Source organism: Morus notabilis, unplaced genomic scaffold, assembly GCF_000414095.1.
Source record: "Morus notabilis unplaced genomic scaffold, ASM41409v2 Scaffold979, whole genome shotgun sequence".
NCBI lineage: Eukaryota > Viridiplantae > Streptophyta > Magnoliopsida > Rosales > Moraceae > Morus > Morus notabilis.
In genome coordinates, this window is record NW_010360739.1 from 164,150 (window position 1) to 188,160 (window position 24,011).

Genomic DNA, 24,011 nt, shown 5'->3' on the forward strand with positions numbered 1-24,011 from the left:
AGGGTCGGGGGAGGGGCGTGGGGGGGGGGCGTGACAAAATCTGACCTTGATTTTTTGTGGTTACAAAGTAGACATCATAAACTTTCTGACGAGATATCATCGACCCCAATATGAGTTTTGTACAATTTATTATGAATTTTTGAATCCAGGGTATTGAAACGCGAAATTTTTGCGGCAACCCGAGCCTAAGTTGTCCAAGGGATGCGTTATGAATTGAATCTGGTAAAACTATTTTAATGGAGGTTGATATGACATATAAGGACACTTGTGTTAAAATTGTGGAATAAATGGAGTAGAATCATACCCGAAAACGTGATTTAGAGTTTAGAGAACCTTTACCGAAAAGCTAGGAAAAAATGGAGAGCCCAGAGTGCTAAGTTGCATTTGCTGAAGTTATGAATATTTAGAGGTTATTTAGGATATTTTTCCACTATCCCAAATCAGAGAAAACCAAAGGATTAAACTCCTTATAAGTTAGTCACCCGGTATGAGGTCTAAAACCGTAAAAGTTGTAAAACCGGGACCATTTTCCAAATTAACAAACCTTAAGTGAAATGAAAGTTTTAGATCTGTGTGAAAATGCTTCTTAAACCCAAATAACATGTTTTGAGTGAGTTAAGGACTTAGATTGGAGTGTGAAACCTGGTAGGCCCTTATAGGGGCAAAAGTATCCATTTTTACCACCGTTAAGGATAAAAAAAAAGAAATTCAACCATACCTACCATATTTCTACGACTTAGATCTATATAAGAGGGAATTTTACAATTAAATTTCAACTTATAGAGTTTGAGTCCAATGGAATCAGAATTAGGCCTCTAGAGGCCCAAATAGATAAAATTCTCTTAAGTGTAAAAATGACCACTCTAAAGCCTTAAAGATTGTGCCTAAGGCCCAATACTAATTTTAGAACGGCCACAAGTTAAGAAAAGACCTTTATGTTCCTTGAGTCCTATTTAACGACTCTAGTGTCAGCCCAAAATGATGAACGGCTCCTTAGAATCCACATCTATGATGAAGTAAATTAATTAATGAATTAAGAAAATGCTTTTTTAAAAGAAAGGAAAAAGAAACTATTTGAATTCTTTTTTTAAAATAATTATTAAGGTAGGATTAACTTAATTATTTTGAACAACTAATTGTTAAAGGTGTTAGTTATAATTATTAAGGTAGGATTAACTTAATTATTTTGAACAACTAGTTATTCACTGGCAATTAATTAATAACGATTTGAAATAATTGATTTTTAAAGGTGTTAGTTATAAAGTAATAATTAATCATAATTAGTTTATAATTTAAGTATTTACAATTAAATTTTTGCTTAATTATATTTAACTAATAATAATTAAAGGTAATGTATATTTTAAGAACATTAATTATTAATTATTTAAGTATAATTAATTAATAATTAATCACAATTGCTTAATTAAATCTTCAATATTTTATTAAAATCTATGATTAATTAATTAATTAATTTATCAATTAATTAATTAATTTATTAATTAATCAATCAATTAATTAAATTGTTAAAAAGGTACATATTGAGAGGTTAGATTTACTAAAACTAGGTAAAAGCAATTAAGCGTCCTTAAATAGTTGGTCTATAAGAGTCAATCTAGGACCCTATTCTAATGATGTGAATCAGGATAAATTATTGGCTATCGATAGGCGAGGCAAGTGTGATTGTGGACTGATTACACGCGAAACAGGTGAGTACAAACCTCACCTACAACATGAATGTGTTTCTAAAAGATATATTTGAAAAATTGCCTTTTTGTATTGTGCAAATTTTCTATAGTATGAATGATGAGTATGATGCAATGCATGCCCCTTTAAAGGAGTTATAATGCTATTCTTTTGTAACATGAATGATAGGTGTAATATGATGTTGCCTCTCAAAATTATTTGCAATGATATACACTCATGACTTGATCATAATCGCATGTTCACCTAAATAAGAGGCTAAGGTAATAAAAACAAGTTAAGTGCCGTACCGCCCTCCGGCCCATGAGGATGAGAGGTTTTCCTTTGGCTCATGGGGATGGGAGGTTTAATAAGGATCATTTATGACCTTGGGTGTAGTTGGATGAAATGTTTGGGTAGCTCCCCCACTCCCCATTGGTCATGCGCAAAGGGTACGAGCACAGGGCCCCAAAGTAATAAAATAAATTTCCGTAATTGAGCATAAAAGGTCATGCATATTTATATGATGTTTATCTATGCAAATGTTTTGTGAGGATATTTGTGAGGATATGTTCTTCTTCTTTCATTACAAACTTCGTTAAGCTCTTTTTAGTCGTTCACATTGTATTCTCATGTTCTGAACGACATTCATATTGTGTTTTTCTTTCTTTTCATTCTTCTTTACGAATATCGTACTCTTATATGGAACGGCTTCATTTTTTCATTTTCTTGTCTTTTACTTCTTAGGAGCCCTGTCCTGTTGTACCCTACCATGCATAACCAATGAGGAGTGGGGTAGCTAACTAATACAACTCAATCACGGTTTCATTTCCTTCATAATTATAATAACCTTTCCTTCGAAGGCTGGTACAAACAGGATGTTAATTTCTTACCGTTTGTCAACTTTCTCATTAAAACGGTAACTTTAGTTAAATCTTATGACTTTGTGCATTTTTGAGCAATTTATCATGAGATTGAATTTTCGTTAAAGTTTAACTTTTTCTCTTAATTTTACCTCGATTTAACATCGATACATACTTTTCGCAGATTAAAGTTATACTGCTACTTAAGTCTTGTAGATACATGCATAACATTGTATCAAACATTTTGAAAACATCTTTCACATCCTAGCGTACATTGAGTCTACAATATGCTCGGATTGAAAAACATAGAAAAATAAGTTTATTCGCGCCGTAGACAAGAAAAACTACTGATACTACCCTGCTTTCTAGTTATTGCATAATTCTCTACTCACCCAGATCTTTCATCAATTACTACTAAGTTCTGTAAATAAACACCCATCCAGAGGGTGGGATTAACCTTTAGTATGTTATTTTATTTAGCATAATCATAAAAGAATTAAATCCTTTCTTAGAACGCATTTATCCTTTTTATTAAGGATCGTAAAAATTTATAATTTCTATTATAAGGACTAATTAAATCTTTATAACTCTATCCTCCATAATCATCTTTATGAATTCGTGAATTCATAATTAACATATCCCATGAGCATCATATGTTCTAAATTACTTGTCATTAATCATACTTTACTTGCCTCAATTCCGAGCTAAGCGGTTCCAGTAATACCCGCTTGTCGTGTCCCACTGCATATCTCCTTGATATCAGTTCTAGGAGAAACCATAAACATTTTGAATGATCCACTAGCATCATTGAAGCATTAGACATTCAATTTTGAACTTCAACGAATCAGTTCAATTCACCTCGATCCGCGTGCAATCGATACCGGACTAGTTTTATCAAAATTGAATTTGGTTGAACGGAGGTCACCATTTTGTTTAGCACCTTAAAATGAGTCAGGATATGGTATTATTTCTTGTTTATGAGCTTTAGCAACTCAGTTTTATTTTGCCTCGAACCGCGTGCGTTCGTACTAGTTGACTTTTAACCGGAGTAGAATTAGCACGAATGGAGGTCACTGTTGCATTCAGTATGTCGAAATGAGTCAGGACATGGTCCTCGATCGTTAAACGGAGGTCGGTAGCCTGAATACGGCTGCAGCGGCAGCGGTGTACGGCAGCGTACGACGGTAGAGGCTCCCGGAGAGTTTTTCCGGGGCGGACTTGGGTCCTACCCCCCTTAAATCGACCCTTCTGAGTCCATTGGTGTGGTCAATTTCACACTATTCGGCCTCTAACAATATATATCGGCACCGGCAACGTCAGGAAAAACTGGCGACTCAAATCTCACATTTTCGATCATGAAATCTTAAAATTGTCTGAGAGGCTTTCTTACCCATGATCTTATGAGTGTTTTAACACTAAAATCATGACGATCTAATGGTCTGATTGTCAGAACCAACCTACACCGTCACGACGGCGGCGGCGAGCTCTGTTTTCTGGCCAAACGGCGACGGTGATGGCTGAAACTGGTCGGGATCGACTCATCTATTAACTCTAAATCTAATGGTAGGGGTGGTGACATCTACGAATGACTAGAGGAGCAAAAACGTAGACGGTGGCGGCATCCAAATTTCGTAGCTCCGACGATGGTGCTCCGGCGAGAATCGACAGGCAATAGCGGATGGGTTTTGCTCGTCTCGTTGATCTGAGCCCATAGAGACTAAAATCACCTCGATCAGAGGTCGGATGGAGGAGATATTGTGATCGAAAGTTTCGGTTGTTCTCAATACTTCGGCCGGCGATTGCAGCTTATTCGGGCGGATTTAGAGGTCGTGCGACCTATCAAAATGCTCAGCTCGTCAAGAGTTTTCCATTGACACCGACTGTGTTGAAAACGGAGGTCTAGATCTCAAATTGAGATTTTGGCCATGGACGATTTTAGAGAGAGAACGTGCAAGAGGAGAGAGAGAAACACGTGAGATCAGAGAGAAAGAGTGAAAATTTTAGAACTTATCTTTAAAAATTCCCTCCAAATAAATATAATTTATTCAAGCTGTCGACGGAAAATTTAATTTTTTGACGAGTTCTTTTTTATTATTTACTTACAGTCCAATATTAATCTATGAATAATTTACTATTACTTTATATTCTTAATTGTATACTAAATTGAACTGTTTCACGTATTAAAACTATTTCTGAGCTCAAAGTCAAAACTTGATTTTTTTGTATTTTGCCTTCTCTGTCTCATAACCATATCTAGTAACTAACGCCAAACTTAGCATTATAAGCTCTGTACTTATATTTTCTTATGAATCTATCGATGTAATTATGGAAAATTCTTAATTAATTCTACTTATTAATTATTGAATTTTCCCAGATATTACAAACAACGTCATAGTAACGGGTCTATTTTAAGCTTTCTCGCCCACATAACAGTTAATTATTACAAGTAGCTATTTTCATAAAAATTATTACCAACCATTTTCAGTTAATTATTTTCAATATAAGGCCTCCAGTTTTATCTACCGATTGTGAATCCACATTTACATTATACATTATGTCCTTTAAATTATATCTTCTGCACTCAGACTCTTAATATACATAATAAATATTTGATATTTAAGATATTTTCTCATATATATAAACGAGAACAAAACATAAATATTTATCATTAATTTATGAGAAAAAAATGATTGAAGAACATTATAAATCTTGAAATATATTAAAAGCTAAAATAAACTGAAATGTAAATATAAATTTATAAAGTAGAGAAGCAATATCAATAAAGATAAAACGCTAACATGGAGAGATAAAAAAAAGATTGTACGACAACGTCATAGTAACAGGTTTATTTTAAGCTTTCTCACCTACAGAAAAAGTAATTATTACCAAGCTGTTTGTAGAAAATTTATTACCAGCTGTTTTCAATTAAGTATTACCAACATAAAGTATCGAGTTTTATCTATTGATTGTGAATCCATATTTACATTATGTCCTTTAAATTATATATTTCCCAATCGAACCCTTAATATACATAATAAATGTTTGCTCCTTATGATATTTTCTCATAAATAAAAACAAGAACAAAACATAAATATTTATTATTAATTTATTGAATAAAATGATTGAAGACAAATATAAATTTTGAAATCTTGAAATATATCAAAAGCTAAAATATACTGAAATATAAATATAAATTTATATAGTAGAGAAGCAATATCAGTAAAGATAAAACGTTGATAATGAGAGAGAAAAAAAAAAGAATGTACAACATCGTCATAATAACGGGTCTATTTTAAGATTTCTCTCCAACAAAACAGTTAATTATTACAAAGTATCGTTTTCAGAAAAATTGTTACAAACATAAAGTATGCACTTTTATCTACCGATTGTCAATCAATATTTAAATTATGACCTTTAAATTATATCTTCTGCATTTGGACTCTTAATATTCATAATAAATAATTGATCTTTATGATATTTTCTCATAAATATAAACGAGAAAAAACATAAATATTTATCATTAATTTATGATAAAAAAATATTTGAAGAAAAATATAAATCTTGAAATATATTAAAAGCTAAAATAAATTGAAATGTAAATAAAAATTTATAGATTAGAGAAGTAATATCAGTAATAATAAAACGTTAATATGGAGAGACAAAAGAAAAAGAATGAACGAAAGCGTCATAGTAACGGGTCTATTTTAAGCTTTCTCACTTATAGGATAGTTAATTATTACAAAGTTGTTTGCAGAAAAATTATTACTAGACGTTTTCAATTAATTATTACCAACATAAAATATCAAGTTTTATCTACAGATTGTGAATCCATATTTACATTATGTCCTTTAAATTATATCTTCTACATTTGAACCCTTAATTACATAATAAATATATGATCATAATGATCTGTATGATATTTTCTCATAAATATAAATGAGAACAAAACATAAATATTTATCATCAATTTATGAGAAAAAAATGATTGAAGACAAATATGAATCTTGAAATCTTGAAATATTTCAAAAGCTAAAATAAATTGAAATATAAATATAAATTTGTAGAGTAGAGAAGCAATACTAGTAAAGATAAAACGTTGATAAGGAGAGAGAAAAAAAAAGAATGTGCAACAGCGTAGCGGGTCTATTTTAAGTTTTCTCATGACCTATAGAATAGTTAATTATTACCAAGTAGGCGTTTTTAGAAAAATTATTACCAGCCATTTTCAGTTAATTATTACCAATATAAAGCATGCAGTTTTATTTGTGAATCCACGTTTACATTATACATTATGTCTTTAAAATTATATCCTCTGCATTCGGACTCTTAATATACATCATAGAGAACAAAACATAAATATTTATCATTAATTTATGATAAAAAATGATTGAAAAAAATATAAATCTTGAAATCTTGAAATCTTGAAATATATTTAATGCTCAAATAAACTGAAATATAAATATAAATTTATAGAGTAGAGAAGCAATATCAGTAAAGATAAAACGTTAACAAGGAGAGACAAAAAAAAGAATGTACAACAGCGTCTTAGTAACGGGTCTATTTGAAGCTTTCTCACCTACAAAACAGTTAATTATTACCGAGCTATTTGCAGAAAAATTATTACCAGCCGTTTTTAGTTAATAATTACGAACATAAAGTATCCAGTTGTATCTACTGATTGTGAATCCATATTCACATTATGTCATTTAAATTATATCTTTTACATTCGGACCCTTAATAAACATAATAAATATTTGATCCTTATCATATTGTCTCATAAATACAAATGAGAACAAAACGTAAGTAGTTATTATTAATTTATGAGAAAATTTTGATTGAAGACGAACATAAATTTTGAAATCTTGAAATATTTCAAAAGCTAAACCAAACTAAAATATAAATATAAATTTATAGAGTAGAGAAGCAATATCAATAAAGATAAAACGTTGAAAAGGGGAGAGAGAAAAAAAGTACTGCAGCATCATAATAACAGGTCTATTTTAAGCTTTCTCACCTACAGATAAGCTAATTATTACCAAGCTATTTGTAGAAAATTTATTACCAGCCGTTTTCAGTTAATAATTACCAACATAAAGTATCCAGTTGTATGTACTGATTGTGAATCCATATTTATATTATGTCCTTTAAATTATATCTTTTACATTCAGACCCTTAATATACATAATAAATATTTGATACTTATGATATTTTCTCATAAATATAAACGAGAACAAAACACAAGTTGTTATTATTAATTTATGAGAATTTTGATTGAAGGCAAATATAAATTTTAAAATCTTGAAATATTTCAAAAGTTAAAATAAACTGAAATATAAATATAAATTTATAGAGTAGAGAATCAATATCAATAAAGATAAAACGTTGATAAGGAGAGAGAGAAAAAATGTACGACAACGTCATACTAACGGGTCTATTTTAAGCTTTCTCACCTATTGAACACTTGATTATTACCAAGTAGCCGTTTTCTAAAAAATTATTACCAGCCGTTTTAGTTAATTATTCCCAATATAACGCATCCGGTTTTATCTACCCATTGTGAGAAAAATATGATTGTAGATAAATATACAAGATTTGAAATATATCAAAAGCTAAAATAAATTGAAATATAAATATAAACTTATAGACTAAGAGAAGCAATATAATTAAAGATAAAACATTAACAAGGAGAAAAAATATATATATACGACTGGCTTTCTCCCCTAGAGACAAAAAAAAATAGAATGTATGAGAGCGTCATAGTAGTTGCTCTATTTTAAGCTTTCTCACCTACAGAACAGTTAATTATTTCTAAGCTATTTGTAGAAAAATTATTACCAGCCGTTTTCAGTTAATTATTACCAACATAAAGTATCTAGTTTTATCTATTGATTGTGAATCTATATTTAGATTATGTCCTTTAAATTATATCTTCTCCATTCGGACCCTTATTATACATAATAAATATTTGATCATATAGATTCTTATGATATTTTCTCATAAATATAAACGAGAACAAAATTTATGAGAAAAATATGATTGAAGAAAAATATAAATCTCGAAATCTTGAAATATATTAAAAGCTATAATAAAATGAAATATAAATATAAATTTATACAGCAGAGAAGCAATATCACTAAAGATAAAATGTTGATACGGTGAGAGATAAAACAAGAATGTACAACAACGTCATAGTTACAAGTTTATTTTAAACTTTCTCACCTACAGAGCAGTTAATTATTACCAAGTAGCCGTTTTTAGAAAAGTTATTACCAGCCATTTCAGTGAATTATTACCAATATAACGCATCCAGTTTTATCTACCAATAGTGAAACCACATTTACATTATACATTATGCTCTTCAAATTATATCTTCTACATTTGGACTCTTAATATACATAATAATATTTGATCTCTTTGATATTTTCTCATAAATATAAATGAGAACAAAACATAAATATTTATCATTAATTTATGAGAAAATTTTCATTGAAGAAAAATATAAATCTTGAAATCTAAAAAAATATTAAAAGCTAAAATAAACTGAAATATAAATATAAATTTATAGAGCAGAGAAGCAATATCAATAAAGATAAATCGTTGATACGGAGAGAGATAAAACAAGAATGTACAACAACGTCATAGTAACGGGTTTATTTTAAACTTTCTCACCTACACAACAGTTAATTCTTACCAAGTAGTCATTTTCAGAAAAATTATTACCAGTCGTTTCAGTTAATTATTAAAAATATAACGCATCATGTTTTATCTACCAATTGTGAATCCACTTTTACATTATACATTATGTTCTTCAAGTTATATCTTCTACATTCGGACTCTTAATATACATAATAAATATTTGATCTCTATGATATTTTCTCATAAATATAGACAAGAACAAAACATAAATATTTATCATTAATTTATAAGAAAAATTTGATTGAAGAAAAATATAAATCTTGAAATATATTAAAAGCTAAAATAAACTAAAATATAAATATAAATTTATAGAGTAGAGAAGCAATATTAGTAAAGATAAGACGTTAACTAGGAGAGAAAGAAAAAGAATGAACGTCATAGTAATAGGTCTATTTTAAGCTTTCTCACCTATAGAACTGTTAATTATTACCAAGCTGTTTGCAGATAAATTATTACCATCAGTTTTCAGTTAATAATTGCCAACATAAAGTATCCAGTTGTATCTACCGATTGTGAATCCATATTTACATTATGTCCTTTAAATTATATCTTTTACATTCAGACCCTTAATATACATAATAAATATTTGATCCTTATGATATTTTCTCATAAATATAAACGAGAACAAAACATAAGTAGTTATTATTAATTTATGAGAAAATTTTTATTGAAGACAAATACAAATTTTGAAATCTTTAAATATTTTAAAAGCTAAAATAAATTGAAATATAAATATAAATTTATAGAGTAGAGAGGCAATATCAGTAAAGATAAAACGTTGATAAGGAGAGAGAGAGAAAAAATGTACGACAGCGTCATAATAATGAGTCTATTTTAAGCTCTCACCTACAAAATAGTTAATTATTACCAAGTAGCTGTTTTCTGAAAAATTATTACTAGCCGTTTCAATTAATTATTACCAATATAACACATCCGGTTTTATCTACTAATTGTGAATCCACATTTACATTATATCAAAATATGAGAAAATTATGATTGAAGATAAATATAATTCTTAAAATCTTAAAATATATCAAAAGTGAAAATAAATTGAAATATAAATATAAATTTATAGAGTAAGAGAAGCAATATAAAGATAAAACGTTAACAATAGGAAAAAACTAGCCGTTTATGTGCGCATTTGCGCGCGTCGTAGTGAGAGATAATTTTGTGTTGTAGTAAAAGTTGATAATTTTTGTCATAAATAAAGCAATTTAAATTAACTGCACATAAATGACATTGTCATAATTGAAATATATATTTATGACATATTAAAATGAACAACAAATAATTACATCAATAATTCTATGGCAAGGGATGTACAAAATTTAATATTTGTACCTATAATTTATTGTAAGTAATAAAAAAATATTTACAATAACCACATATTTACAATATGAGATTCATAATTTACAATATTAAATATCATTATGTATAGAGCAAATCAATAAGGTAGAAGTAGTACATAAATTAAACCTATGAATAAATAATAGATAAAGCAAGAGCCCGTTTGGTTAGAGGATTCGTTCTCTGATTCGAATCATGGTTCATAGATCGCTACAATATTTTATCTCACAAAAAACACACGTAAATCAAAAATGGTTCTAATCTCATGGTTTTAATCCATTAACAAAACGGGCTCTAGATCGCTACAATATTTTATCTCACAAAAAACACACGTAAATAAAAAATGGTTCTAATCTCATGGTTTTAATCCATTAACAAAACGGGCTCTAATTTATGCTTGTATTCGCATGTCTTCAACTATCTGGTCCATTTATAAACAAGTAGGCAGAAAATTTCTCATGATAAAAGCTTATTATGTCAATTTCATAAAGAGGAAGGCCCAAACACAAACTAATGGTGAGATATAAGTGAACAAATAAGTAATAAGAAAGATTCAATGGCAAGAAGTTGATAAATTATGAATCTGATAATGCTTTTACATACTAATTGTGGCTCAGATATTAACTGTTGTCAGCAAATGCATGATAAATCAACTGACTTGTATTTTTATGGCCATTTTATGGCTGTCTATCAGCGGCAACTGCATAAAGGCACAAAAATTAGTCAGAGGTTATATTTGCCATGCAGATTATGACATGTGTGACACAAAATAAAGGGTCGAAGTAAAGTATAAATCTGTCCAAAAACTACGTAGTGAATTAAAAGAGAAGAGAAACAACAACATTAAAAGGACAATGAGGCTGGGTAGAAACTGGTCACACAATGGATAGTAAATGGCGCATGTGTCAACAGTGTATAATGGGTCTACCTTTTGTCCAAGTAAAATAGAAGAAGCAGGTACAGTTAACATCAAATAGCCAATTAATACTCAGATTCCATTTGAGTCAAGGTCATTTGGACGGCTGAGGCTAAAAACAATGGGAAAAACAAAAGCATATAGAATAAAAACAGATAGGGAAAACGTAGGCCAAGGGGAAAACCCAAAAGCCTTTGTAAAGCAAAGCAAAAAGAAACATGAAAATAAATGGTACAGGTAAAAGGAGGAGAAAAAGGAAAATGATGTGGTCCAAATAGAGGACTTAAAAGAGCAAAAAGAGATAGGATAAGAAGACATATTAAATAGAGGAATAGATTTTGAATCAAATACTTAAAACAAAACTACTAAAAGCCAAAAATTAAGAAATGAAAGAGCAATAATGATGTTGTTTATGTGTTGAAAATTAAAGTTCATGAAATCATGAAAGAAATAGAATGGAAAACCCCAATGAAGAAAAACATAAAAAATGTGAATCCAACTGAAATAGGCATCTCAAATGCCAGAGCCAACATTTAAATTGTTTTAGTAAAAAATATACAAAAAATCAAAATTCAAATAGGAAGAGTTTATTCATAGAAATTTTTAGACAGATTAATTCAAATTCAAGAGTCCAAAACTGATTATGACCATCACTGCCACATGCCAAAGAAAAGAAGAGAAGATATTTAAAGTGTTTTAGTCCAAAAGGATAGGCAAAATCAAGATCCAAATAAAGAGGTTTATTCACAGCAATTTTTTGACAGATTAGATAGAACTGAGAGCCCAAAACCAATTGTAACCATCATTGACATGCACCAAAGGGAAGGAAAGATAAAATATGCTAAAGAAAAATAGGTACACATATATATGCGTGACTATAGAAGAAATGACTAAGAAATCAATATGCCATCACTATACAATAATAAAACATAAAGACATAGTCACGACAACAAAGAGATTTTTTTAAACACTATAACAGACAATAGAAAGTAGAAGCAGCAAAAGTAACCAATACATTCAATATCAATAATAAATATTGAGAGCATATGGGTAAAAGTCTTCAACAGTAGCTGCAACGTTATGAAAATTGTCTTAAACAGGGAATATAGGCGAACAAAACACAGGTGAAAGAGACATAACTTAAAAGACTGAGCAATAAGTGGACGAAGATGGAACCGGGCAAGCAAAAAGGCAAAAATGTTAGAGCAAGTAAAAGAAAGGGGAAAAAAAGATATTCAGATACTTGTAAAGCAAAAAACTACAGACAAAATCAGAGTATGAAATCAGAATCCACATAAGTAAAAATACATTTGGGGCAATTTCTGAATAAATTACATGGCAGCAAACTGATAAAAATGGATTGCAGCAATCATTAGCATAGATTGAAACCAAGGATGAACAATGTTAAGTAAAAAGAGATATATATATATATATACTGCTATAATGTAGATAAACAGCATGAAGAAAGACAATTATACATGACTAAAATTTGTTGACACTGAAAAGAAATAAATTGTTGTCAGCAATATAGGATGCAATACAAACCAATAGCAATATGACAAATTAATATCTTCAGCATCAACAGACATTAAAAACATATAGACAAAAGTCATTAATATTACCTAAAATATTGCAACACCTGCTTTAAATAGGAAATGTCAGCTAACCAAACAGGAGTGAAAGAGACAGGTAAAATAATGGAGCAGTTAAAAGGGCAAGGTAAAGCACAACAGTAAATGATCAACAATGGAGTGGGTGAGGGAAGATGTTAGATGTAAAACAAAACCGCGGACACAATTTATACAATGAATTAATATATAGTAGCAGGATCTTCTATATATATAAAGAGGAAGATAACCAATGATAATAGCACATGTAACAGTTGGAAGTCGGTGTAAAAAGAGTGCAAAAAAAAAATTCCAATTAAAACAAATGATAAAAGAAGTGTAGGTCTAAAAGCAGAAAAGAAAAGGGGAAAAATCCCAAGCAATAATCAGTACACAAAGTAAAAAAAAAAAAAAAAAGAGCAAAAAAAAAAAAAACAGGGATTTTTTTTTTTATTTTTGGTAAATTTCCTAGAGACTCCAGACAATAAAAGGAAAAAGAATCTCCAATTCATTTAATGCTTCTGGAACAAAAACGGGACACACCATCAACGTAGAAGTACAAATCAACAGCATAGGTATTACAGATCATCACTATAGATCAGTAAGTAATTAAATGCAAACGAAACTGATTTAGGCAGAATCCAAGCACAAAGTCGGTAAAAAAATCCCAAACAATAATCAGTATGGAGAGTAAAAAAAGTTTAAAAAAGAGCAAAAAAATACAGGGATTTTTTTATTTTTGGCAAATTTTCTAGAAACTCATGACAATAAAATGAAAAAAAATCTCCAATTTATTTAATGCTTCTGGAACAAAAACAGGACACACCATCAACGTAGAAGTACAAATCAACGACATAGGTATTAGAGATCATCACTACAGATCAGCAAGTAATTAAATGCAAAGGAAACTAATTTAGGCAGAATCCAAGAACAAAGTCAGCAAATACAAAAATGCATAGAAGGAAGGAAAAAATGCGAGATTTACCTATAAAAATCAGCCACGGGGAAGATCCAAGCATGCACATGTAAATCCCTTTCTAGCCAAATGAATAACCTATTAGAAGAAAGACAACACTCGAACAAAAGTGGATTATCATCAGTAAAAGGGAAAAAACTCAACATAAGAAATAGCCATAAATTTTAAGGAATTAAAGAAATACCGATGAATCCCTCTTTTTTATTAAAAAAAAAATTCCATAGAACCCTAAATGTTTACACCAACAAGAACAAAGGAGACCATACAAAATCCTAAATCAAAACAACGAAAGGGCAACAGAAGACAATGAAGGAAAAAAAAAAGAGTGCCGTTACAGCAAGATAGAGAGAAACAAAGGAAAAGAGTTATTTCGGAAGAGTTCAAAGACAGTTGAAAGCTAAGCTCAAAGTCAACTTCTCAAGAAAATTTACAACCTTCGGTTTAAAATTCTTTAGTATAGCATGAATGAAAATAGAGGAAAAACATAAAAATAACTCTTTGCCAAGTCGCTCCGTAACAAAAGTGGCAACTTGAGCATAGTCCAGATTCAAAGCAACCAAGCTATTCTTTCCACGCTTTCCAAACAACATGTTAGGTTTAACAACCACTTTGGAAGACGAAAGCCAAGGCTCATTGTTTGCTAACTCATTGAGATCGGTTGATTCGGTAATCTATGGCATAACAAAAAAAAATCACAATTTAATCAGCAAAGCTAGACACAAACACCAATCCAGAAAATTCTTTTCTAAAAAGAAAGAGCAAATAAAAACTCTTTAATGGCTGACGAAATCAAAATTCTAAATTCTAATTCTGAATACGATAAACTATACCTTCCTAATCCTAAATATATAAGATAAATAAATTGTGTTCACAATGAAGAAATGCACAAACAGAACCAGAGTAATCAAATCCTGACAATTGAAGTGAGATCAAGTCACCATTACAAAAATGCAATGAAAAAAGCTAAAAGAGGCTTAACATTCGAGGTCTATAAGCTAAACAGGAACAAAATCTCAGAAAAAAAAAGTAAAAAAAATCAAATACTAACCTGAGCGGATTTGATTGGCAATTCACGGCCAGAGAGCCTCTTGAAATGCTCATTCAACAATCTCTTTGAATCATACTCTCTGATCTTGCGTGCCATTTCACCACCTGAAAATTTTTCACCAAACCAGAAAATTTCGTTTCAAATTGATACCAAACCAGTCAAAGCAATCTTATTCTGCAAAAAAATTCGAACATAAACTAACCAAACTCGAACCACAAAAGCACAAAGCCATGAAAATACCAAAAACGAAAACCAAAATGAAGATCTAAAACAGCAAAAATCGCAGTTTGAGAAGTGCAAATCATTGTTTAGAGAGAATCTGAAGAGCTCTGAGTTGGGAAGATATTAGAAAACAAAAAACATTCAATTTAGAAAGGAAAAAGGACAAAGGAGATAACTCATAATCAAACGGAATGAAAACTACAGAAAAAAATACAATATAACTTAAAACCGTAAATAAGCTGCAATAAGATAGGGATTTTTTTCTTTTTCTTTTTTTTAGCCAAAAAGAACTATCTTTTTACAAAAACTTTTAGTCAAAAACAATTGGTCAATCGGAATCCAAGTAAGAAAGATTTATGAGTGAATAAGGCCTCGTTCACTTCGCTGATTCGAGTTTAGAATTCGAGTTGAGATGTGATTTTATGTGAGAGCTTTTTACACTGTAGCAAAAAAGTTAGATGTGATTGTTTGTGAGAGCTTTTTACTGTAGAAAAACTCGAATTAGCGAAGTGAACGGGGCCTAAGTTTTCCATAAATAGTAATAACAAAAATTGAATAATACCAGAATAAGGAACAAAAACATAAGATAAATAAAATAAATAAATAAACAAAATCACGATAAAGTGAGGAAAGCATAATCACAGCAATTTTTGGACAATTTACATAAAACTCAAGATGTGAAATTTAATAACTGTCATCGTCACATTAAAAAATCAATTAAAACAAAAATATGTCATATAAAGACACACACATATATATAGTACTAAAGAGTAAATGACCAAAAATCAATATCATGAGAAGAAGCAGCAGAAAGATAAAGAGAATAATCAAGAAATTTTAGGTAAAAAGAATATAGGAAATCAAAATTCAAATAGAAAAGATACATTCACAACAGTAAAATACATACATATATGAGAAACCAATAAACAGGAAGTCAATATCTTAGCAATATTGATTAACAATGATGTAGGATCCTTCTTAAGGACTATAAATTACTAATATTTATTAAAAACATAATAAAAACTTATATGAACAGAAATTATAAAAAATAAACAACACATGTTAACAATATTACAGCAGACCAATACATTCAATATCAGCAGTATATATTAAAAAACTGCAGATAGAAGTTATTGATGGTACCTGAAATCTTGTAAATGCTGCCTTAAATACAAAATGTGGGCCAACCAAACTTTAACCAAGTTAGTAGAAAAACATAAGGATATAGAGGTAGAGGAGTAAATGATGGAAGAGCAATAAATGTTTAGAAGTGAAGTAGGGCAGTAAATGATCGGAAGGGGAATGCAAAAGAAAAAAAAAAAAGAAAGGTCAAGTACTGGAAGAAAGACCAGCAACACACAGAATAAATCCATATTCAACAGCAGTACATATTAATAAAGAACAAAAGAACCTACTTAAAACACTTGATAGCCTATAACAATACACGTCATATCAAAGAATGAGTCTAAGATTCAAGAATTAAAAATCTAATTAGGTAATAAGACCAATATATTATTACAATCAGAAAGTGAGAAAGGAAAAGAAAATTGAAAAAAGTTAGATAATAACCATTTAAGAGGAGAGGAAATAAAAAAAAAAGGCCAGGAAAAAAAAGAGAAAGAAACTAAACAATATTTTTTTCCCAATTATTTTCCATATTTCAAATAATTTAAAAAAATTCCCAATTAAATTAACATGTCTAAAGCCAACACAGTACAGATGATTAGGCTAGGAAGACAAATCACTAATCTATATATCACATATCATCAACTCATTAAATGCAAGGAAAAAATCTGGAGAACAATGGATAAGAAACACATCTAAGAATAAAAAAATACATACCTCAGTCGAAGGAGAACAATGGATAGAACAGACAAAGCACAACAACGAAACTTCAAATATTGGTAAAGAGAAAGAAAACCAAAAAGGTATAAGAAGATATATTATAATAGTGAGAAAAGGAAAATAGAAAGAAAACAAAAAACCGTCCTAATAAAAAAAACATAGTTTATATACAAAGATAAGATAATTCTGCTGATAATCTGATAACAAAACCAACAAACAAATATCAACGGGTATAATGATTGATTAACAACAGGTGTCAAGAAGCATGTAAACCACAGGGAAATAGAACCAATAATAAAAAAGCACAAAAATTAACATTCCGATTATACAGATTTATAACATGATAAAAATACGTATCAATAGAGAATATAAACACAACAACATAGTAGCAACTCTCCAGGACCATAAAGAAATAACCATATGAAGAATAAACCATCCAGAAAATAAGAGAACGATAATACACAAACGCTAAAAAAAAAAAAAAGAGAAAAACTAAGCAGGGAAAAAATAGAAAGCATAATGAAAAAAGTTTGAGAACGAAACCATAAATTTGAAAATAAAACCACAAAAAAATCAAAGCAAACCACAAAAAAAAAAAATCAGAGAACGAAAAACAAAGGAACAGAAGCTAAAGAATTGAGAAACAAAAAAATTTCAAGATCATAGAAATTGTTCAAGCTAAAGAACTGAACAAAAAAGTCCAAATCTCAACCCAAGATTAAAGCTTTTTTTTTTTTGCTTGAACATGATTTCAACTTAATTAAGCAGAAATTAACCAAAGAAATTAAAAACTTTACAATCACAAAAGTGGACTTCAAAGTTTCTTTCGATTATAATGATATGAATGCAAATGACAGGAAAAAAAAAAATAAATACAAATATCATTTTCCTTTAGTTTCCTCAGTTTTTCCAAAATCCAAATCAAGCTCATTTTTCTAAACCACAAAACAACAGAAGAATTAGCTGAATATCCCGATCAAGATCCAAATTTCATAAAATCTCAAAGCCGAAGACACAAAATGCGCAGAGATCGAAATCCCAAACCCAAAAGAACTACAAAATTACACATCTCAAAGTTCATATTCCATTCCTGAAATGCAGAAAACTAAAAAAAGAAAAATTAAAGCACACCACTAACAGTTTTATTAAAAAAAAAAAAGAAAAAAAAACTTACTGAAAGTTGAGCAGAAATAGTGGAGGCGAAGAAGACAACCCATATCTTCACGTGTACTTTGGAGCTCGAGCTAAATGAAGCTCGGCAAATCGTGAATCACACTGTACCAAAAGCACAGACAGAGAAAAACGCAATTTTTTTTTAAAGTTATGTACTTATTTTGCTAAGTGGAGAGAAAGAGTACTAAAGTGAAAGTTTTCTACGGTTTGCCAAATAAAGAATTCAGAGAAGAGAAAGAGAAGAAAAAAAATTGTTCTTCCAAGGAAGGCAAAAACATGAAGAACGAAATCATAGAAATGAATTGGAAAAAAGGAAAGAAAATTAAAACCTTGTCATTGAACCACATCCGATCGTGATCAAAAAAGGGCTAACGGCGACAGTAGTGGTGGTGCAGAGGTAAGCATCGGGGACGACGGAGGAGAGAAAATCGCTCGAGAGGCAGGAAGAGAAGAAAAAAACAAGAATAGAGAAAAACCCAAAGCTTCTACGATGAAGCTTCTATTTCTTTAAGCTAGAAAAAACCCAGAAGCTTCTGCAAAGAAGTAGAGAGTAAAGCCAATGAAAGAGGACAACGGAAAGACAAAAAGGCCCAAACCAATAAAAAGACACAAAAGGCCACGGGCATAAGAAGGAGAAGAGGGGAAAGCAAAAGGACGAAACCGGGAAAAAAAGAAAAGCAAAAGGGCAAAATCAGAAAAGCAATCCATCAGACACGCAGTAAAAGACCAAACCGCCCCTGCACCAGACAAAGAAGGGAACAGTAAATTGAGAGTAAAAGCGCATTTCATTGTAGAAGGAATAGTAAATTGAGTCTTGATAGAACACTTACATCTACATTCTCTGCATTTTAACCCTCTATAAGCTCAGTTGTGCATTACTTATAGTATTAGATCCTTCAAAATCACCTAAACAAAGATTAAATAAAGTAATTTTAGTGTGCACAGATGGTCTTGAACCTTCTTGGTTTGAAGTGTATCAAGTTGTTTGTGCAATTCTTCAAGCTTTCTCAAGTATAAATCAGTTTCTGACACAAGTAGACAAAGATACCCATCTTTATAACCCAAAGAACAAATATCTTTATAACCCAAAGAACAAATAAAATCTAAACTTTAGAACAATGCTAACTGCAAAAAGTAAAAAATAAAAAAAATAATGCCAGGATTTATAGAAAGAACATTGACGACCTTCCTCATTCTTTTAATTAAGTACTCAGGGACCAGAGTACTCTCTTTAGTAATTTATCAAACTACTGACAATTTTTTTATTGAAGAAAAGATAACACCATCAGATGATAAGGAAGAATAATAATAAAAAAAAAAAAAAAAAAAAAAAAGAGAACTATTTTTTTACCCATGAAAGTCAAATCTTTAAAGCTGGATAGCTCACCTAGTCAATGTCTGGCTGAGCACTTCTCTTGCCTTTTACCAGAGGTAGAGTACATATGGGAATATAGATAGAATAGGAGCATTTTTTGTAATAAGACATTCAAGACTATCATCAGGACAATGAGAAAAATTGGAATGCAAAGAATAAAAGTTATAATAGGTAAACAGACACACACAACTACACTATTCTTTGTAAGAGTAAAGCAACCCCATATACTATTTCAATCCAAATCCAAATACAACCAAATTAGAATACAAAGAATATGCAATTAGTCCCAATCAACAAACAGACTACACAGAACATAAACATCGGGGAAGAAAAAAGAAAAAAAATAGAGATGAAGTGTCATCCAGTTCATAACATTGTCTATTCTAACATAGCTAAAACCATCTAGAAGCAAATAGGGATACCAAAATTCTACATTTCAAATATTAATTCAAAATCTAGTATTGTAGAAATAAAAATAAATTAATTATTACATTGGAAAGAGTCTAATTCAAATTGAGCAGCTTACATAGATTGGTTTGGTTGAGAACTTTTGTTTCTTTTGTTTCTCCTTAGAAACTCGGCTTCGTTGGATGATACCAAATGTGTTTAAAATAAGAGACGTATTAGAAAATAGGATTCAAAAAGACCATATTAAGATTTGGATATCAAAGAGAGATTACCTAGTTTTTGAAAAAGGGATTGGAACTGGTAACACAAATCATCTTATTTTATAGGGTGGTCGTTGTTCTGAACCAGTCACGGAGAGGATCCAATGAGAGCTTCTGTCGAGGACGAAGAGAGTGATACGGAGGCGATGGATACAAAAGTAGAGGGGATGGAGTTTGAAGGTTGCGGGGAGAAGAGAGGCAAACAAAAGGGGTAGCTTGGATTCTGACTTGGGGCTTAAAAAAATCCAAGCATTTTACACAAACATGACTTCAGCGACAAAAACGTAAACATAGTTAAAAAAAAAAAAAAATCAAAATCGCAATCTAACCTAGGATCATAGAAAAAGAAATCCCCAAAATTAAAAAGCATTAGAAGAGGAGAAAAAAGCAAACCTGTAAAGGTGAGTAGAGGAACAACATCAGAGAAGCCATGAATCTGCAAGAAGATAAAATGAGAGAGAGAGAGAGAGAGAGAGAGAGAGGAAACGCAGAGGAATAGAACGAAATCAAAAAATGAGTGCACAGCTTTCCCTTTTCCTCTTAAACTTAGAAGTTGGAAGAGACACAAAAGGCCACGGGCATAAGAAGGAGAAGAGGAGAAAGCAAAAGGATGAAACCGGGAAAAAAAGAAAAGCAGAAGGGCAAAATCGGAAAAGCAATCCATCAGACACGCGGTAAAAGACCAAACCGCCCTGCACCACACAAAGAAGGGAACAGTAAATCGAGGGTAAAATCGTCATTTCACTGTATAAGGAATAGTGAACTGAGTCTTGAACCCCAACTCTTCTTTAGATGATTTATACTATATATATACACATATACGACTGGCTTTCTCACCTAGAAACAGTACAAGTAGCCGTTTCCAGAAAAATTATTCCCAAATTTTGGAACCCCCTTCCCTCTCTTTCTCTCTCCTCCCTCTCTTTCTCCTCTCTGTCGCCCACCTCTTTCTCTTTCTGCCTCCTCTCTCCGCCGCCCACTCTTCTTTTTCTCTCTCGTCGTCGCTTCGTCGCTCCTCTCTATCTCTATCTAGCTCCTTTCCCTGAGCACGACGGCGTTCGCGAGGAAGTCGGGCCTCACTGTCGCTGTTGCAACGCCGACTAGCGCCTTGTTTTTCCGCGATGGCAAGACGGCCTTCTACAGCCATGGCGACGTCAAAGAACTCCGGTTGCAGAATGGCGTGAGAAAGAAATCAGGAGAGGGAGAGCAGGGGCTGGAAACGTATTGAGGGATGAGGATTTTTTTAGAAATTTTAGAATTTTTATGCGATTGATTCCGTCTCCTCAAAATTCTGCTACTAATTTTTATTGCCTTGCTCAAATATGCTATTTCCTTACTTTTCCCCCTTTTTTTTTGTTAAAGATTCTTTCATCGCCTTAAAATTAGGGTTTCAAGCTCTGGTTTTCAGGAATTAGGGTTCCCTTTTTTCGAGGTCATCAGGAATTGGTGCGTCTATGATAAACGCAAACAGCCATCGATAAATGCTGATCGGCGCCACCGTTTACTGTCTATAGTGACCAAGGATTTTCAGTTGATGTCGTCGGTTATCGTTGGTCTCTCTGGCATTGATCGTCCTCATACTTCCCTGATATGTTCTGTTGCTGGGAAAGGTCCGATAAACTCTATTATAAGTTTTTGAAGTTTTGATTCCTAAATGTTATTTTGATTGAATTTCTCTTGTTAATTTCAAGTGCTTGTTTTTTTATTGTTTCTACAGAGATGGTGGATGCAATTATCAAGAATGAGACTGCAGGGTATGTAAAGATAGATACAAAGGCTCCTTTAGTGAAAAGTATGCCTTCTTTCCAGGTTTGCTTCTATCTTCTCTCCTGATGCTTATTTATTCGTTGTTTTATTTTGGGTATTTTGTTAGTTTTGCTTTTGAATTCAAGGGTGTTGAAAAAGAAACATTTGGATTTATTTATGCTCTAAATCACCAACCAAATGAATATTGGTTCATTATCTGCTCAATCAACATTTATTATTCAAATTGCAAGGTTCAAAATGGATGTCGTCCATAATCTAATGATCGGCTTTTTTTTTTTCCTTTTGTTTTTCGTTTCAAGTCACGTTTTTTTTTTTCCCTCCTAACTACGTATTACGAATTTGGAATTACATAAGGAAGAAATGTATTCTTTTCACTGGTAATTACATGGAGGTGAAATTGAGTGGGGGAGAATTTACACATATATACCCGTGTGTGATGTTGGTTTCTTATGAGGGAAACATTGTTGTGTTAATGTTTTTTCAATTCCTCACTATATTTTTTATCCCCTCAAGATTTTTATTACCTTGATAGTTATCGTTCTACACTTTCCTAGGGATTAAATTGGAATGGGATAAACGCTTGGCTGAGAAGCGAGAAGCTGAGCTAGGCTGCAAAACATAGAACTTCAAAAGGACAAACCGTTTGTACGGAGTAGGTAGATTCTACCTATATAATAGGTCCTTAATTTTATTTATTTGTTGTCATGTTGTGTGGACGTTGCACAAGTGTCGCTCCTGCTCAATTTTAATAGCTTAAACTTGGTTTTTTATTAGTCCATTTAGATTTAATAGCTCTGGTTGTGACAATGCTTGTGTCGTTTTCCGAATAATGTTGTTTGTACTAGCTGTTACAATATTTCTTGCTATAGCAGTAGTATGAAAGCACTCTTAAGGACTTAGAACCATTGATCCTAGGTTACACTCCAATTAGATGAGAGACAATATACATTTTAATTTTTCCATTGTTCACCTTCCATTATCAATATTTCATGCGTATTTTTTAAAGTTTAGTTCAACTTATTAATTCCTTAAATGCTACTTATTGAGGTTTGGATAGTAGAATAGCTTTGTACATAAAATTGTTTCTACAAAAAACTGCTAATAATATTATTAGTTAATAAGTTAAGGTGTAGGTTTAGTTACGTTTTTCTAAACGTTTAGGAAAGAAATTAAATTTTGATTCTTTTCCTGACATACCTCTCTATCTTAATTATTCTTTTCCCATTTTCTAATTGGTCAAAGAAAATATCCATAAAAGTCTTATTTTGAGTTTCTTGTGATGGTTTAAACTGTATATCTCTCATTGTTTGGAACTCTTAAAGATGTTGTTTTGTTAATCTTGTCAACGAAGAACCCAACGTTTGAAAATTACAATGTGGCTAAGGTACTGCCTTGTCTTTCTGAGATATGTTTCTTTTATCATCTTTTGTTTTGGGCTGTGATTCATAGTATTTTTACTATACTTGTGCACTATCTGTTAATTTAAACACTAGTGATTGTTTTTTAATTTTTCACTCAATTTGAATTCACATTATTGTTTTTTATGAAATCTATTGTTTGTAACTTTGATGGCTTGCTATTTGTTTTGTGTCTATGTTTATTTATCCCAATGAAAGTGATTTCACTTTTACTTTTTCTTATTGTTATCTGACTTTATATAACTTCTCATAGTTTTTTAATTCTCTTTTAATTGATCATTATAACCCTTTCATATTTACAATGTGTTTGGTAGGGTGGAAAAGAGAGAGGAAAGAAAATAGATGAAGGATTTTAGAGAGGAAAATGGAATTTTAGGTTGTTTGGTAGAGAGGAAATGTGGAAGGAAGGA

The 24,011-nt window shown here is 31.0% G+C and overlaps 1 protein-coding gene and 1 long non-coding RNA gene across 2 annotated transcripts; one reads left to right on the forward strand and one right to left on the reverse strand.

The window, feature by feature from the left end:
• Positions 1-14,465: 14,465 nt before the first annotated feature.
• Positions 14,466-19,019, reverse strand: LOC112091433 (ATP-citrate synthase alpha chain protein 2-like). Its single transcript, XM_024165103.1, has 4 exons — positions 18,703-19,019; positions 18,375-18,475; positions 15,134-15,237; positions 14,466-14,756 (listed from the first exon to the last, which is right to left on the reverse strand). Exons 2-4 carry the CDS (start codon positions 18,415-18,417, stop codon positions 14,466-14,468), a joined length of 438 nt encoding a protein of 145 aa, XP_024020871.1. The 5' UTR covers positions 18,418-18,475; positions 18,703-19,019.
• Positions 19,020-21,675: 2,656 nt separating this feature from the next.
• LOC21389864 lies at positions 21,676-22,817 on the forward strand. The gene is made up of 3 exons (XR_002902140.1): positions 21,676-22,026; positions 22,134-22,225; positions 22,738-22,817. It is a non-coding gene; the product is annotated as an uncharacterized LOC21389864 (long non-coding RNA).
• Positions 22,818-24,011: the final 1,194 nt, after the last annotated feature.